Here is a 17,276-nt window from a genome sequence, read left to right on the forward strand (position 1 = left end):
GTTATGTTGTGGAGTCAATGGCAGTATGTCACTTGATGGAAGGAAAAGAATTTTAAAACTTCAAAGTGTAAAAGCATTCTTTAATTTTATCAAACAATAGTTTTAAATTTGATAGAGATTGTATAAATTAAAATGCTTTCCCCAAAATTATACTGTGTGTACACTGAAGGAAATGTGCAAGGCCAAACAGCAGTTTTCAAAATAATATGGCTTGCTTTGCAAGAACAGTTATTTCTTGTACATGTTCAGCTTAGATATTGGCAACATACAGCTTTGGGCTTACTGTAAAGGCATCCTGTTACAGAAAAAAGGAAGTTGACTTTCTTGGCTTTCAGATGCAGAAATAAATGAAATAAAATAGAGACAGTTCAAGTGACGCAAAGATGACATGGAGAGACTTTTTGTGAAGTCTTCAGATACAGCAAGGACCAAAAAAGGACGTAAAATAATATTTGAACCATTCATGACACAGAAACCAGAAGAACAAGTCACAAGGACATTAAAAATAACATTTGTTGAAAAGAGTATATAAACTGGACAGTATGTTTCACTCTTTAGTGACGTTCTTGGACTGAGTGTGCATCAGTCTTTTCAAGTGTCTAGCCATGTTACAATAAAATTGAAAAAACGCTGAAAGAATTAACTGATTTAGCAAGAATTTGTTGTAATACAAATAAAGAATAACAGATACAGTAGTACGGTGTCTGTCTGGTCAACTTATAGACATTTCTTTCAAAATTGATATCCATAAAGAAACACCAAGTCATTCCATCATAAAAGCAAAGCACACTGTAAACATAAAAATGATATTTCTTAATCTGTTAACAATAATAAGACTGATCAATGAGCATACGAGGCACAAGTAAAAAAAAAAAAAAGTAAACTAAATTGGTAGCAATTACAAAATTATTTAAATGAAATGCAGGACAGACAGACAGAACAACTAAAACAGCAAGAAAGAACCAGCGCTGTCTAGAGAAATTGCAGCAGTAAAAACAGAGAATTACACTGAAAAACACTTTATTTTTAAGAACAACAAACAAAAATAATTCTTGAATATTAAGCAGGAAATAGCAAAGCAAAATAATTATTTTGATGTATGAATATCAAAACAGGTATATTTGATGTCAGCAAACACTGGTAGCCAGACCTAAATTACACATACTCAAGTTGCCAAAAATGTTTAGATTGTTTATGATGATGTAATCTAATAAAGAAAACTTCAAAGCTGAGCTATTCACAACCAAAGGAGGGTCTTGGGAAAGTGGTAAAAAGGGAAAGCACTGGATCATTATAAACAGCAAAACAGGGATTGCGGTACACTGCAGAGCTGATGGATGATTACACTGGATATCTGTTTCCAAAAGATCTTTTCTCAGTGTAAGTGGTCTATTACACTGACAGCAAGTATTTTGAAATCAGGCTCTATGTGTTGGATACCGAATAGAAGTTCCACGTGGCAGATCATCCACATTTATCAAGTATGGAAAAACAAATAAATAGAACCCTGAATATTTAATTTAGAAAGGACACCTTTAGATTCAGATAGATAAAGATCACATTAGCCATCTACTGGAAATTCTAATGGTAATAAAAGCCACATCCTTGCACCCAATGGTAGTAGGTACTTTTAAGCTAATCAAGTCAGCAGTCACATTAAAATTAACCAAGTATAATACTAGAAGTGATGGCAGAGTGCAGATGGATTCATTTTTTTGAAAATTCACATACTAATTTAGATATGTATTTAAATAAATGCTGTTATAGTTCTTGGGCAGCTAAAGTGACTGGTCCCTAAAGTTTTTTTTTTCTTTTTCACTGCAAAGGAAACAAAAAAAAATCACAATCAAATATATCTGGTTAAAATAAGTAAGACTTATTTGATAGGGCCACAAAGCTCAAATAAAATATAGTGAGAGGTTGGCATAATGGTTAAGGTATTTATCGTTTATCTTACAAACACAACGTGCAGGGTTTGATTCTCACACAGGGTAACTGGCTAGGCTGAAAATGGCCCGCAAGGACAGTTAGCCTAGGAGTACTAATCTATGAACCTATAAAAAATGTATGCAGCTTGCACACTTCAAAATATTCACCTTCTCTGAGGTTCATATTTAGACATTTCATAAAGCGGACCATCAAAATTAAATGAGTATCAGATCTCAAACTGATGCTGTAGCTTGCCTATTCAAATCCAGAAAAGAACCAGGAGGAGACTAGTCTATACCACTGTAAGATTATGTACTTTGCTAAATGAAAACATCTTTGTTGACATCATTCATGAACCTGGAATAAAATTCAGTAAAGAGGCAAGAAGCGGAAATGAAATGGGGGATAGAGGATGCCTTAATGGTCAAGGTAGTTACCTCAAAGACAAGAAAGTAAAGGTTTTGATTCTTACCAAGGGGGACTGGCTGGGCTTAAAATGCCCACAAGAGTAGATAAACTGGTACTTGCCTATGAACTTTATGTTTTAATGACTTTCGTGCTTTACTGAAGCATTGTTTACCTAAATTCAACTTAAGAAATGGGGACAGGCATCACATTAACCACAGCACTGGCAGGAATCACTTCCACCATTTTTTCAAATGCATACCATTAAGTGGTCAGAAAGACATGACGGTCATTACAACATTTTATAACTTAACACTTTGTTTAATTAACTGTCATGCCTTAGAACCTCTCGCCAACTTTAGTCCGCCAAGATTTATACATGGGTCAGTGATTTTTCATAGACTTGTGGCCTCAAGCTGACCCCCTTGATTTATCCACAATTTTTCTATAGAAGAGTAAATGTGGTAAAACCAAACTGCTGACTTGTGGCATGTTCGGAGTGTACTTGTTTATGTAATTTTTAACTGGGTATTTTTCAGGGAAGGCTTGAGATGTATGACATTCATACTGACTATGTGTACCTTGGACAGACAACGAGTCAATTCCTCTAGCCTTCTGTTCAGTAAGTGCATGGATATTTGACACCCACCTGAGATAACTCCAATGTAGGCAGACTGGACAACAGTTTAACATCTCATCTGAAAAACAGCACTTCAGGAATGCAGCAATCATCTTGTACTGCCCTGCAGTGTCATTGGAGGAACACTAATCCAAGCATCTCATGTAGAGACAGAACTCACAGCCCTTTGATCTTCTCATTATTAATGATGAACCACTGGTAGAACTACTGGCAATAATTCTGAACCTTTACAGCCAAGTACAAAGGACAGTAAGGTTCTAGAAGAATGAAAGAGAAAAGATACTATCTTTTTTACAAAACAGTAGGAGGAAGACAAAGTTAGAAAGCCAGCATCCTATCAGTCAGACCTTAGGAGAAGGAAAATTCATGCAGCTACTTCTCAAGAAAAAAAAAACTACACACCTAAAAGGCAGTGAGGTATAGAACTTGATGAAGCCTTAACAAAGGCAGGCAGACATACTATGTTAAACACAATCTTTTAGAACTGATGGCCAAAGATGCACATTGGGGGATGGGCAGTGAAATGATCTATTCAGATTACAACAATGGAACCAAACATGCACATTGGAAAGGGGCTGTGAAATGACACATCTAGGAGTTCAGTAATGTGTCTGACAGTCCCACAAAAAGAAAGCAGGGGAATGTGAGGGTCATTCTCAGGTTTGCAAGTCTAGGTAAAACACTGCGATAATTGTCCTTTTGCTCAGTGACTTGTTAAGTCCACTTTGGTAGTATCTTAGGGTTAAGCTCTATGGTTACTAATATTTAATAATTACATTACCAAAGATCAACAAAAAAGTACATTTCTTCCACGTGAGTCAAAGACTTACAGCAGTGCTATATAGAAGACGACAATTATAAAAACAGACTCAGCAGTGTTAAAAGGAAAGGTCAGAAAAACTTAACATACAAAGCCAAAAAGTATTAAAAAAATTTTAAAAAGGAGCCCAAGTAAGCTATAGGCTGAAGCATTACCAACATGTACAGCATACTGCATAGCCAGCAGAAAATGGGAAGCCGTTAGCTTTCGATAAAGAATGCTGTCAAACTCCACTGGACTAAGGGACCTCATTTTCACAATGACACAGATAGGAAGGAAGAGGTTTAAATAGGTTCATAGGTTCGTACTAGGCTATCTGCCCAAGGGCATTTATAAGCCTAGCCCAGAGTTTTTGTGGCTTTCGCCACCCCTTTAGTTTGAAGAAAACTATGCCCATTGTCTTGCTGTGCCTCTGTCAAGCAGAGACACTGAGGTAATCCCTGGGGTATATCTGCGATCTCCCATCCATTGGTCAAGATTTCTCTTGAACATGGCCAGCGAGGTGCTCTGCCTCACATGTACCAGGATTTTGTTCCACAGCATAGGGAGTCTTTGGGTGATGAATCTGTCCCTCCAGCATGTCCTATTAATGACCGTGTCAAGGTTTAAGTCTCCCGCCCTTGTAGTTCTGAGGGATCTAGATTTTTTGAGGTGAAGCATGTTCATCACATCTGGGTTAGACATGGCCTTGTATGTCAGGCACAGGTCACCTCTGAGCAGGCGGTAAGCGACTGAATAGAGCTGAAGTTCTTTCAGTCGGGCAGCATAAGACATATTTTTGAGACCCTTTATCCTTTTGGTGAGGAACTTTTGGGGCCTTTCCAGCTGCTGCAGGTGTCGGGTCAGATACATTCCGAATGGAGCATTGTACTCAATCATTGGTCTGATGAGTGATGAGTACAGGGGGACGATGACCTCCCTTGATCTAGATGTGAATCCCTTCATGATCAGGTGGGCAATGTAGAAGGTCTTCCTAACTACTTTAGCAACGTGAGTGTCAAACGATAGGTTGAGAGTCCCCAGATCTCTGATAACTTCTTCTGTGCTCAGTGGATTGCCACCTATATGGTAGCTAGGGGTAACCTTGTTTTTCCCGAAGGGTATGACTATGCATTTCTTGGTGTTTAACTTTAGGCCATGGCTCTGGCACCAGTTATCCATTTCTGTGAGACCCTTCTGAAGGATATCTGTGTCAGATGTGTTTTCGACTATGGCGGCCAGTTTGCAGTCATCTGCAAACTTTGTCAGCCATAACCCTCCTGTGTTTGCTTGTACTTCAGAAAAGTAGATGCCGAACAAGAGTGGGCCCAGGACTCAGCCCTGTGGGACCCCACTTGTGACAGGCTTTGAGTCTGACATGGCGCCAGCAACTCTGACCCTGTGGGTTCTGTCACTTAGCCAGTTTGCAACCCATCTTGTGATGTATGGGTTTACATTTAAGCTGATGAGTTTTTCACGATACCTGAGTGGGGTATTGTGTGAAAGCCTTTGCCAGGTCGAGGTAGGCTGTATGGACTGCCTTTCCTCATCAATGGCCTTGGTGACTGTTCGAAAAAGTCGACCAAGTTTAAAAGGCATGATCTGCCTTTAACAAAGCCAAACTGGGTTGGATCCAAAGTCTGCAAGTTCCCTATGTCTTTATTTATGAGTTCCATTATGATCCTCTCCATGGCTTTGCAGATCAGGCTTGTCAAGCTGATGGGACGGTAATTTCCAGGGTCGGTGGAGGCACCGCCTTTGTGAAGTGGGACCACAGTTGCCGTGCGCCACTCCTTGGGTACGTATCCTGAGGTGAGGCTAAGATTAAACAACTGTCCTAACTGCGGGTTTAATTCCTCGTTGAGTTCATGGAGCACACAGCCGGGGACACCATCCGGTCCCATGGATGCTGTGTTTTTTGCCTTAGAGAGAGCAGTTCTCACCTGGGCGTTAGAGATGTTTGGGGGCTACAATCCTCTGGTATAGATATCTCTCCTTTTGGGGAGGCGCTGAACCTGTCAGCCAGTATATTGGCAATGTCTGTAGGTTCAGTAATTTTCACATCATTTTGAACTAATTCTGAGCATATCTGGGAGTTTCCTCCCAGGTTTCTAACATAGCTAAAGAAGGCCTTATGATTGTCTTTTGAGTCCTTAGCGATTTTTCTCTCAAAATTTGCCTTGGATGATTTTATGAGAGCTCTTAGTTTTTGCTTATAGTGATCAAAGGTGTCTTACCTTTTAAGGATTTTGCTCTATCTTGTAGTAGCTTCCTCCTTTTGCTGTAGAGCTTGTTTATGGCTGGGGTCCACCAGACTGGACGCTTGCCTTTGGTACAAAGAGTCTTTGTTTTGTTTGGGATTGCCTGATCCATGCAGTCCTGTAGGTGCTGGTAGAAGGCGTTTGTAAGTGATTCAGCGGCTTGGGTAATGTTTACCGCCGGCTCGGGGGCCTTAAAGGAGACCGCACTAGTCTTTAGAAGTGTGAAGTCGGCTTTTGAGAAGTTCTTCACTGTGGTCTTTTTTATCTCAGGTGGGGGCGGGATGAGGACCTCCAGTGAGATTAGTTTATGATCTGATCTCACCAGTGAGGGGTATACTTCCGGTGTTGAACATTGTGATCCCATGTTCGTGATGATGAGGTCAAGTATGTTTTCACCTCTTGTGGGGATGGTGACTAGTTGTTCCATGGCATTTGAGTTTATGAACTCCAGGAATTATTGGGCTAGAGTGTTTGGGCTTGAGTAGTGATCCCAGTCTATATTAGGGTAGTTGAAGTCACCTAGTATGATGGTGTTTGGAGATACCAGTGTTTTCAGGAAGGCTATGTGAGTTTCCTGAGTTTGAGAGGGTGGCCTGTAACATGCTACAAATTGCAGAGCAGTTTTGCCTATGGTTAATTGCACCTGGATGGTCTCCGATGCATCGTGCGTTGCCACCAACCTTGAGGTATAGGTGTCCTTGATGAATATGGACACCCCCCCTCCTTTCTTGGTGTAGTCCGGATTTTGGGGCCGGAACGCATGGTATGAGGTAAAACCTGATAGTTCTGGGGTGCTCTCAGGAGCCTTGAACCAGGTTTCAGTCACAGCACAGACATCGATGTTCTCCATACTGAGAAGGGCCTCGAGTGCGTGCATTTTGAGGTTGAGACTTCTGGCATTGAGCAGCATTACCCTTAGTTTTTTTCCTTTTTTGTGTTCTAGGGTGGTAGGTTTAGAATTTGAGCCTTGCCTAAAAAAGGCACTATAGGGGTGGCAAGAGCCTTTGCCAATATCCGGACGCCCAGGGGTGACAGGTGCAAGCCGTCCCTTGCGAAGCAGCATGGCTTGTCTAGCATGTCAACCCAGACAGACAGACATTGGATCCCCTTTGAATGACACCAGAGTTAAAGCCAATTATTAAAGCTGATCATCTTATCTTCGTATTGTGGCATCATTCTTGGTGAAGGTAGGATACTGCTCAAGGTCAGGGTCATACCTGCCTGGGCTACATAATCAGAGAGCTCCTCAATGTCTCTTTTCATGTAGTCCAAGGAGGTACGTCTCAGGTCGTTTACACCAGCATGGACAATGACTGAGTCGTACTTGTACCTGCTGTTGAGAGACCTGAGTGCTTGCGTTATGTGGCGGATTCTAGCGCCCGACAGGCAGCTTACTGTGACCTTTTCCTTACTCAATCTGGTGAGCGGGACGTCAGTGTGTCTGACTATGGAGTCACCAATGATGAGTGTGTCTGGCATTGTGTTTTGCCTTAAGGGCTGTGACTGTCTAGCACACTGACTGTGTGGTCTATGTGTTGCATGTGTTGTATCTTGAGGTGGTGGTTGTTTGGGTGTCTGCTTTGGTGGCCTCTGCTGTTTTGGTAGATTTTTGATCAGAGCCTCCAAGTATGTCTTTGTGTGTTTATGTGTAAGATTTGAGGTTTTGATAGTACTATGTGAAACTGGGTGTGTGGTACCCTTCTCCTCCTGTCTGGTCTTGCCAGTCTTACGTTGAGAGAGCTCGGCCTCCAGTTTGGCTGTATAGTTGCATCTCTCGCATGTATTTGTGTTTTGTGGGAGAAGGAGAGGGTTGTCTGTGTACATGAGGCAATTGTAACATTGCCTCAATATTCCCAGGTTCACCAGCTGAGCAGGAGAGGACACTAGCAACTGATCCCTCGACATGCTAGAAGGAATAGATAAAAAACTTACAAAAGACTCCGGGGGATGTGGGTTCTAGGCTGGTGGAGTACTATCTATAATACGAGTGCTTTATCAAGGTGAAAGTACTGTAGGAGCAAGTGCTAGGCTTTACAGATAGAGAATAGTCTACTTGGGAAACAAGTAGAGATGAACTTTTTAGTTATAGGATATGCTGGTTAGATCAGCAGTAAAGTTCGAGGAAGGTAGTTTTAAGGGAAAAATTGAAGAGTGGAATTTAGGTAGCCCGAATAGTTTAACCTTGTTTAACCGCCGCTGCTCTTGTGTGCAACAGTGGCAACTCCGCGCTAACGTGTGCTTTATAGCAGGGGGCTGGAAAAAAACAGGAAATGACCCAAAATGGCCAATGAATTACTAGTTGCTGTTTATAACCACTCCTCTGAGGACAAACAAGCAGCTCAGTACTCCCCACTCCCACTGGTGAGTAAAGAAACTACCTCTGGCCACACAAGAAAATGGAGGAACACAGGAACCAAATACAAAGCCCAGGGATCAGCAAAATCTGATCACTGGAACAACTAACTAGGAAAGTTTAGGAAAGCAGAAGTATTTTTTTTGGTTTTTTTTAGTTTTTTTTGCACACAGACAGAAAAAATACAGTAAATGCTTTGTTTTCAACTAAATTGCTATCAAAGGCTGGTACACTTGAGTGTATTAGCCTTGTTACTTTTAAGCAAAACTTTAGCCAACAAGTGCAATCAACAATTTAAGCACAGAAAAACAGGAAAATCAGGTAATAAAACAGTAATATAGGCACAAACAGTAGTCGAAAAGCACAAAAGATCGAAAAATGCAAAATAAAACGTTTAAAAAATACTTATAATCAAGAAAGTTGCTTTTTCTGCTCTCTGCTGTCTTAGGAACTCTGCAGGGGACCACGAGGAGCTATGCCAAGTTCTCTAATGCCAGAAAAGCCCGCCAAAGCGTGTTTTATAGCAGGGGGCTGGAAAAAACAGGAAATGACCCAAAATGGCCAACGAATTACTAGTTGCTGTCTCTAACCACTCCTCTGAGGACAAACAAGCAGCTCAGTACTCCCCACTCCCACTGGTGAGTAAAGAAACTACCTCTGGCCACACAAGAAAATGGAGGAACACAGGAACCAAATACAAAGCCCAGGGATCAGCAAAATCTGATCACTGGAACTACTAACTAGGAAAGTTTAGGAAAGCAGAAGTATTTTTTTTTTTTTTTTTTGTTTTTTTTTTGCACACAGACAGAAAAAATACAGTAAATGCTTTGTTTTCGACTAAATTGCTATCAAAGGCTGGAGTGTATTAGCCTGTTTGCTACTTTTAAGCAAAACTTTAGCCAACAAGTGCAATCAACAATTTAAGCACAGTAGGCACAAACAGTAGTCGAAAAGCACAAAAGATCGAAAAATGCAAAATAAAAAGTTTAAAAAATACTTATAATCAAGAAAGTTGCTTTTTCTGCTCTCTGCTGTCTTAGGAACTCTGCAGGGGACCACGAGGAGCTATGCCAAGTTCTCTACAGTGTTTGGTCTGCAGCAGAAGAAATACTCAGAGCAAAGAAATATCTGTATGTTCTTCAGAAAGAATGAAAAGGTGAGATTATAGCAATAACCCACGCCTGGGTGTGGGTAATGCTGGATTTACCCACGGTTGGCGTGGTTTGGTCCAGAGGGCGAAGCCCGAGGGACCAAACAAAGCCAACCGTGGGTAAATCCTGCATTACCCACATGCAGAAGTGGGTTATTGCTATTATACCATGGTGTTAGTTTGTTTTGTATTATGTTTGTATTGTTGTTATTTATGTTTTTGTTTGCTTTTTTTTTGTATTCTTCCACTTTTTGTGAGATAAAATAGTCCACACTTTCAGTTTGTGTTTATTGTTTATTTCTGTTTTAATTTAAATACATGTTATTTTTTAGTTTTTCAGGAAATGTTAGGAAAGGGCTAGGTGGTGCTTGGTATAATATAGTTTAAAGAGTGTAGAAGTTTATAACGTGTAGTTATGTTTTAGTAGTTATAGGTATGTTGAAATGTGGTGTAGTTTTAATTTGTATTAATTTTTTTAAAATATGTACTTTTACTATTTGGTCACTAGATGGTGTTGTATGCACTTTTATTAGATGTATGCTGATGTGGACGTTCGGTATGGTGTGTGTTTTTGACTTTGCGAGGGATGTGTGGTGTGTTTTTAGTATGTACATTTTTGGAGTTGTCTGTGTATAGGTATTGTAGGGAATATAGGTAAGTGAATGGTTTTATGAGAATGCTTGGTTTTATTGTGTTATAAGTGGTGGTTATGTAGTGTGTGTGTGATGTATTTGCGACTGTATGACTTTTTATTTTTTTAGTGTTCGAGGTGAGGGAATGAGGAGTGTAGTATGGAAATTGGTTAGTTTTCTGTGTTTTCGTTAAATTGTTGTGTGTTTTGGGTATTAGATTTACTTTACTTTACTGTTTGTTTGCTGTCGCCGCATGATATTTAGCGACCGGACTTTTTGCGTTTTTTCTTGTAGGATTTACTATGTGCACACTGGTTGGATTAGCCAATCAGCATGCACGTTTGTCGGGTTTGCGATGTTCGCATGGTATAATACACGTTTTAACACTTTTACAGTACATCAGCAAGTAAAACAATGGGAATAACATCACATTTCAGGAGACTTGTAACATACAAAAAAAAAAAACAGAGAAATAAACATAATAATGACATTTAAAAATACACTTTTGCAAAGTTCACATCAAGAACATTTTTCTATTCAAAATAACAAATACAGCTTTCCAATCAGGTTTTGCGGCAGAAAACACTCAACGTGGAAAGAATCTACCTGCAGATTAAAAAAGTAAGTAAACAGACAGCTGTGCGAGTCAAGCACGTGTGTTCCCTGATACTGTGAATTTCCAATATCTTAAAATAAATTATGCAACAATATAGCACTAGCAGGATGCAGATGAATGCCAGAGAATAGTAAAATGCTTGTAAATATAAATCATTTGTCAATGATGTGAAATCAAATCAAACCAAAATCTACAGTTTATTTTACACCACCTTTAAACAAACTGAAAACGGCTTAAGTGACATCATAGCTGTTCACTGTTCAGACTGTCTAACATGTCATTACAGCTCTATAAACTAATCTAGCTTTGGAAACTACCACCTCTCCCCAACCAGACAGACTATGAATGGTGAGTTTGCACATACACTCAGATATATACATACATACATACATACAAATATAACATGTGTTATAACGCAGAACTGGAACTGACAAGATCTGGGCAGCACAATAAAATAAAAACAGACTTTGCTGGCATATGGACCTACTGCCCACTACCATTATCTAACCTAATGAATCAGTTGTACTAAACCACTATTGGACTTTCTCCTATATTCCATTATGACAGATTTTAAGAATGCATGAGCCACAGATATAACGTGAACAACACCAGAGTCCAGGGTTTTTCTTCCTAATTCCAACATTTCCTCAGCATTCCATGTAGGTACAGGACTCTCATTGTTGTTTTCACGTCATCTTCAAAGTCTGCTTGTCATCTCGGATTTCATTCACTTCCCAAATCAGTTACACGGATTTATTAATCTCATCTTCCCCATCCCAAAACATATTGACATGCACGTATTTTTTACTGAGAGGGTATATATTAAGCTTCTTCAGTTTTCTAACAGTCATCCTCTTACACAAACCTCATGCCAAGTGATGTGCCTTATTTAATGAAATATGCCACAAAATAAATGCATTACTGAAAATTAAAAAAAAAATTAAATAAAATCACCCTTTTCCACATAACATTAAATTCCACTTTCCTTCTATTATACTCGGTGCAATACAAATGAAATCTACAGAAATGTATGAAAAATTTTTTTTCAAAAACATAATGTCAGCATCTTTTATCCTACCTCAGATATAGTCTTACAAGTGCTCTATGATCTTGATAAATGGGAAGAAAGCACAAAAAACACACATTCTTCTCAGAAGCAAACAATACAAAATTCTATGCATACTTCCTTCAATAATTAATAATGCAGCTGATTTATTTTGTGCCACAGAAAGATAATCCTCTGACTATCCCAAGATCACCTGGATTTGACTAGCAACCTGTGTGATTTAGGATCAAACAGAGATGGGAAAGGAATACAAGGCTTATGTCCATTCACCTCTTTAAGGGAAAAAAGTGTGGGAACATGCTAGGTGTACATAACGTCACAGTAGTTTCTGATGGGCTGCCAACTTCATTGCATACACAGAACTAGCCATGATTACAGCTAGGATGATTAAGATGCAATGAAGACCAAGCACCAGATGAGGCAGCCTGCTCAACTGGTCCTGGGGAAGGGAGAAGGATCATGTTTCCAGGGTGAATATCCCATTCATGATCTGTAGTGAAGACCAGAGAACAAACAAATCCATGTCAGTGGCACATCAGGAAGCATACACCTTTGGTATTAGACTGTGGATTCCACTCCTATACTAGATAGCTGGATTGCTAACACTGCAGTGCACCATAATGGGGGTGCTGCAAGTCTGCGTGTGTGTTCCTTCAGATGAGACATTAAACTAAAGGTCCCATCTGCTTGAGTTGGTGGTAGTTCAGATGAATGTAAAAGATCTCATGGCACCTATCAAAAAAGAGAGTATGAGAAGTTCCTCTATGCCCTCACCATATTTATTAGTATAAATACCACTTCTGGTCTTCCCTGAAGAGGCCACTTAGCCTAGTGGGACTAACCTGGTCAAGGATAGATGGAGAGATAGATAAGATAGATAGACAGACAGATAAAAGGCATCTGCTTCCAGCAAAAGCAGAGTGGCTTAAGGTTGCAAAACCCGTGGAAGAGAGAGGCATTCCTATGTTTCAACCATTGCCCCCACCACCACCAACTCCCAGAGCACGAGCATGTGCCAAGGGAACAAGCTAGGTGTTAAAAAGAAAATTCCTGACTGTTGCCTTGAAAATGTCAGTGCTGCTGCAAAACTGCAGTGATAAATTAAATGGCTAGCAGGGGTAGACAGCAAAAAAGGGAAAGTTTCCTAGTACAAAACATGGACTGCTGACAAGAAATGCTAACTAGAATAATTAGTAGGGCATATAAAATATTGCATGATAACTATAACAATCAATAACAGGAGATTAGAGAGGACTGGTAAGAGAAACTGGATAAGCAATTCACAAAAAAAAAAAAAAAATGGTGGATGTATGTTTGTCTCCCAATTATGCAACAAAATCTAGAAGATTTAGGATGTTTGCTTGGAAATGTTTACATAGATATTTTTATATTCCAGAGAAATTGTTCTCAGGTGGACAGCAAATGCTGGAGGCATGATGAGGAAGTAATCAGGAACATACTTTCTGGAAGTATAATGTGTTGGCAAACATTAAGGATTCCCTGCAGACTACTCTAACAGAGATACTGGGTGAGCAAACTGGTACAACTAGGGGAAATGATTTTTCTGAGCTATGACACAGAATCAGAATTGCCTAGACATAGTAAGGCCTTGCTGAGTCTAATTATGGTGGCTGCCAAAAATGCAATTCCTAGAAAATAGAAATCAAAGTCTAAACCAAATGTACTAGAAGTAGTGGCTATAACAACAGAGATAAAAACAAATGGAAATGGGATCTTTAGAAAAGGGTTGTTGCAAATTACACAAGAAAAAAATTTGAATTGTGGGAACAACACATACAGCGGAGGAATGAGGTTTAAAAGAAGGCAGGATAGGAAAGAGCTATGCAATGTTTGACTGACAATGATTGGACAGATTATAAGTAATGTATAATGTTTACAACTAAAATTATGTCAACATGGTTTCTGATGTAAACTGCTTACAAATGTCATAAGCGATAATTTAATAAAGATATTTCTTGTTTAAAATTGAAAAGAAATGCTAACTAGCAATATGGTGGGAATGTTGTGTCACCATTGCAGCAGGCAACACAACAATTACATACCACAAAGAACATGTCCACAGCACAAGGGAAGGAGCTGGAGTATGTACCACATAAAAACATATCAGCCAGATGCACTATGATGACTGCCCACCTGGCCCCATTCCACTTATGGGTTATGGTGCTATATATCTCGATTTGAGCTTATGAGTTTCTCCCAGAAAGGGGACCCTCCCAGCAAATGGGGTGTCAACAAATTCTTAGGGTACAATGGAGGTTGAAACCATCAGGAAGCTAGCTAGAAGGATGCCGTTATCAGCATTAACAATGGGGATAAAGTGTGCAAGATAAAATTAATAATGCAACCTGGTTTGAATGTTGAGGCTTGTTACAGAACTTAACATGGCACATTTTTCTAGGTAACAAAGGAGAGGCAGGGAAACTCACTACTCTATGGATAAACTTGGAGTAGTATGTATTTCAGGAACAAAATAAACAGATACTTATTCCCCACTAATTTCCTGGTCAACTATCATAAGACTCAAGTAAAACATTTCAAACCCTTGTTATTTAACTCGACAAATACTCAGGGTTTTTAGGTACATCTAAGGGTTTACAGTCAAAATCTGTAAGGAGTATAAAAATAACTCCAACAGCAGTGGGTATTTTCTTTTTGGTTTGGGACCTCTGGCTCTCTGTTGGAAAGAAAGCATTGAATGCAGCCCAGATTACCCAGGATCAGCTAGTGACTCAAGCCCTATTGGAGCTGGCAAAAGGAGGGTGGGAGGGTACAGCCAATGTCACCATGCCCAACCTGGAGAGGTGGTGCAGTCCTCTGTAATGCTAATATCCAGCAAAAAAAGAAGTGTATGACATGCAGAGTATAGGCTATGCCAAGCTGTGCTCCCATAGTAGCCCTCACAACAGAAGTTGGCAAACACACAAGGAAAGGCACAAAAGGCTCCTGCATCTCTAAGCATGCCTGTCAGCCACCAGTGGAGAGTGTAGCACCCCACCCTCAAAAATAAATAAATAAAATTCACTAACGAATACCTGGATGGATGATGGACAACAATGACAAGCAGGGGAACAAATGGGCATAAACATATAAGGGAAAGTTTTATAATGACAGGCACAGAGGGAATAAAAAGTACAAGAAAGAAAAAAGGAGTGTGCAGTAAAACATTCTACAAACTTCACATCAGGAATACATATTCAACGAACTACTAATCCTGCTCTTAAAAGCAATACGATTGTGCTACTGAAAGTTTCATGCTGTAAATTATCTCAAGGTTGGTTTGTTTACAAAGTTCCCAACAATATCAATTAACTATGAAATATGGAATTTAACAACAAGGCATACATCTAAGATCCATTTATCATGCAAGGGCTCAATACAAATGCTCACAGGATGAAAGTTACATTGCTGAATTCACCCATGTCAAAACCACTCATGAATATCTGACTATATCCTGACTGTGACTTATATAATCCACTAGTGACTAATGATCTAGGTGCTGAAGGAACTAGAAGAGGAAGGCACGAGTAAGCAGAAAATGCAAACTTATATACTCTTATAGAGATATTCAAAGAATGACTCCTCACAGAAGACAGCTACAAGCCAGGGTGCACACACTAGTCTACCAAGCAGTACCGGTGCTGCTGGCTGCAGTTTGCGAGCGCATGGAAGTACATGTGCATCACACAGCTGCAACAGCAGGTCGTACTATAATGATGCACACTCTGCTACCCCAGGGAATGATATTAGGGCCACAAAACATTACAGAAAAAAATACATATAGCCCTGATGAATGCAGTGTCTGCAGGTACTAGGGGGTTAAAGATCATGACTATCGTGGTGGGGTCAATACTGACTACATGATTGCAAAAGAAGAGTCAAACCTGCTCATAAACAAAGGCATCATTAACTTACAAGGTGAGAATAGAGGTCTTTGCTGGTAATGATTTCATCAGAACAGCTGCAAAACACAGCAAACAAATCACAGCTTCTTTTCCCAGCCCAGCTATACCAGCAGAGAGATACATATTACTTTGCAAACTGCTTGAGTGGACAGGGGTCCTGATCCCTTAATGCTTATGATTACATTAAAGTACCATCAAGTGACAGCTTGATCGTCCCACCACTCAGTAGTACAAGTCCTAAACAAACTTTAATCCGAGCAATGTTCAAAATTAGGCAACACTTTCAACTTTTAAATACCTTCTTCTTCATCTTTTTCCTGCTTCCCCCATTCAAGGTCCCGTCCCTCGCTTTCACCCTCTGCCTCAGAATCAGACCCCTGACTGAAGTCGATGCGCTGAGCCAACCGGGCAAGATTTTGGGACATAGTCAAAGGCTGCATATACGTTTCCAATCCATCTAAAGACACTTCTTGAATTTGCTTTTCATTGGCCGACTCAATACTTATACGGACAGCCGGAACGCTAGACATTTTAATTAGCCTTGTTGAAACAAACTCCACCAGAGAAAAACAAACCCTGTCACACAGAGCGTATTTAGTATTCAGTTTTCCCAGGCAAAAGTCTTACAATGTATCGCGGTATTTCATTCCAGTTGTTCCGACATCCTTGTCTTTACGCAGTTCCTGTTTAAGTGACGACAGCAATTATGGGAGTTTTGTGTAACTTATTTTGGTAGTAATTGTTAATATTTTAGTGTATTTAAAGAAGTGTTAGGGGTTATTAAGTATAGTGAACTGTACTTAGGGTTTCCACCTTTTCAAATGCCCAAAGTGGGACATTTTTTATAGAATCATGAGATTTTGCAAGACAAATCATACCCACAGCCAGTGCAAAGGACAGAACTTCACTTTTTTTTGCCAAAATAAAAGCTTATTCTTGCAGCATTTGAGTTGTTTATCCTATTTCATATAGCATTTTGGTGTTTCAGATAACAAATAACTTTTTTATGAAACTTTTAAAAGAAAATTTGGAAAATAATTTTGTCCTAAAATGTCAGGACATTTGCCATTTTTTAGGTTTTTGTTGCAGGACGCAACTGCCCAAAGAGGGACAGGTGGTAACCCTAACTGTACTGCGGACCTTACCGGAAATAAAGTTTACGCAAGTAGTACTCTTAATGCTCCTCAGGCCGTTAAAGACTGTGTTGTATGATTATGCAGCAATATCAGTAATTTATTGCATAGCTTTCAACCTTACATTTCCAAAACGTCGATGTGGAACAGCTTACTAACAACTTCAATGTTTGTAATTACTAATAGTTATTTATTTTGCTGAATTAATGTGATTCAGTATCATAACTCTCAAGTGTATAACATTTGTGATCTTAAAAAGTTCTTGTTTCTCGAAGTTCTACATTGAAAAGGTCTGTGACATATACAGTGCTAGGAGGTTTTTAACTGATGTCAATGATAAATAGAAAGGAGTCATATTAATTCATTAAA

The 17,276-nt window shown here is 39.6% G+C and overlaps 1 protein-coding gene across 1 annotated transcript in view; it reads right to left on the reverse strand.

Annotated features, from left to right (window-relative positions):
• The window catches only part of MED17 (mediator complex subunit 17), a 717,849-nt gene extending 701,442 nt beyond the window's left edge, over positions 1–16,407 (reverse strand). Inside the window, exon 1 of the mRNA XM_044072197.1 lies at positions 16,073–16,407. Coding sequence (XP_043928132.1) covers positions 16,073–16,304 — 232 coding nt within the window. The 5' untranslated portion in view covers positions 16,305–16,407. The remainder of the gene's footprint in view (positions 1–16,072) is intronic.
• Positions 16,408–17,276: the final 869 nt, after the last annotated feature.

The sequence above is a fragment of the Protopterus annectens genome, chromosome 5.part0, assembly GCF_019279795.1.
Source record: "Protopterus annectens isolate FY-2018-M chromosome 5.part0, PAN1.0, whole genome shotgun sequence".
Taxonomy (NCBI): domain Eukaryota; kingdom Metazoa; phylum Chordata; order Ceratodontiformes; family Protopteridae; genus Protopterus; species Protopterus annectens.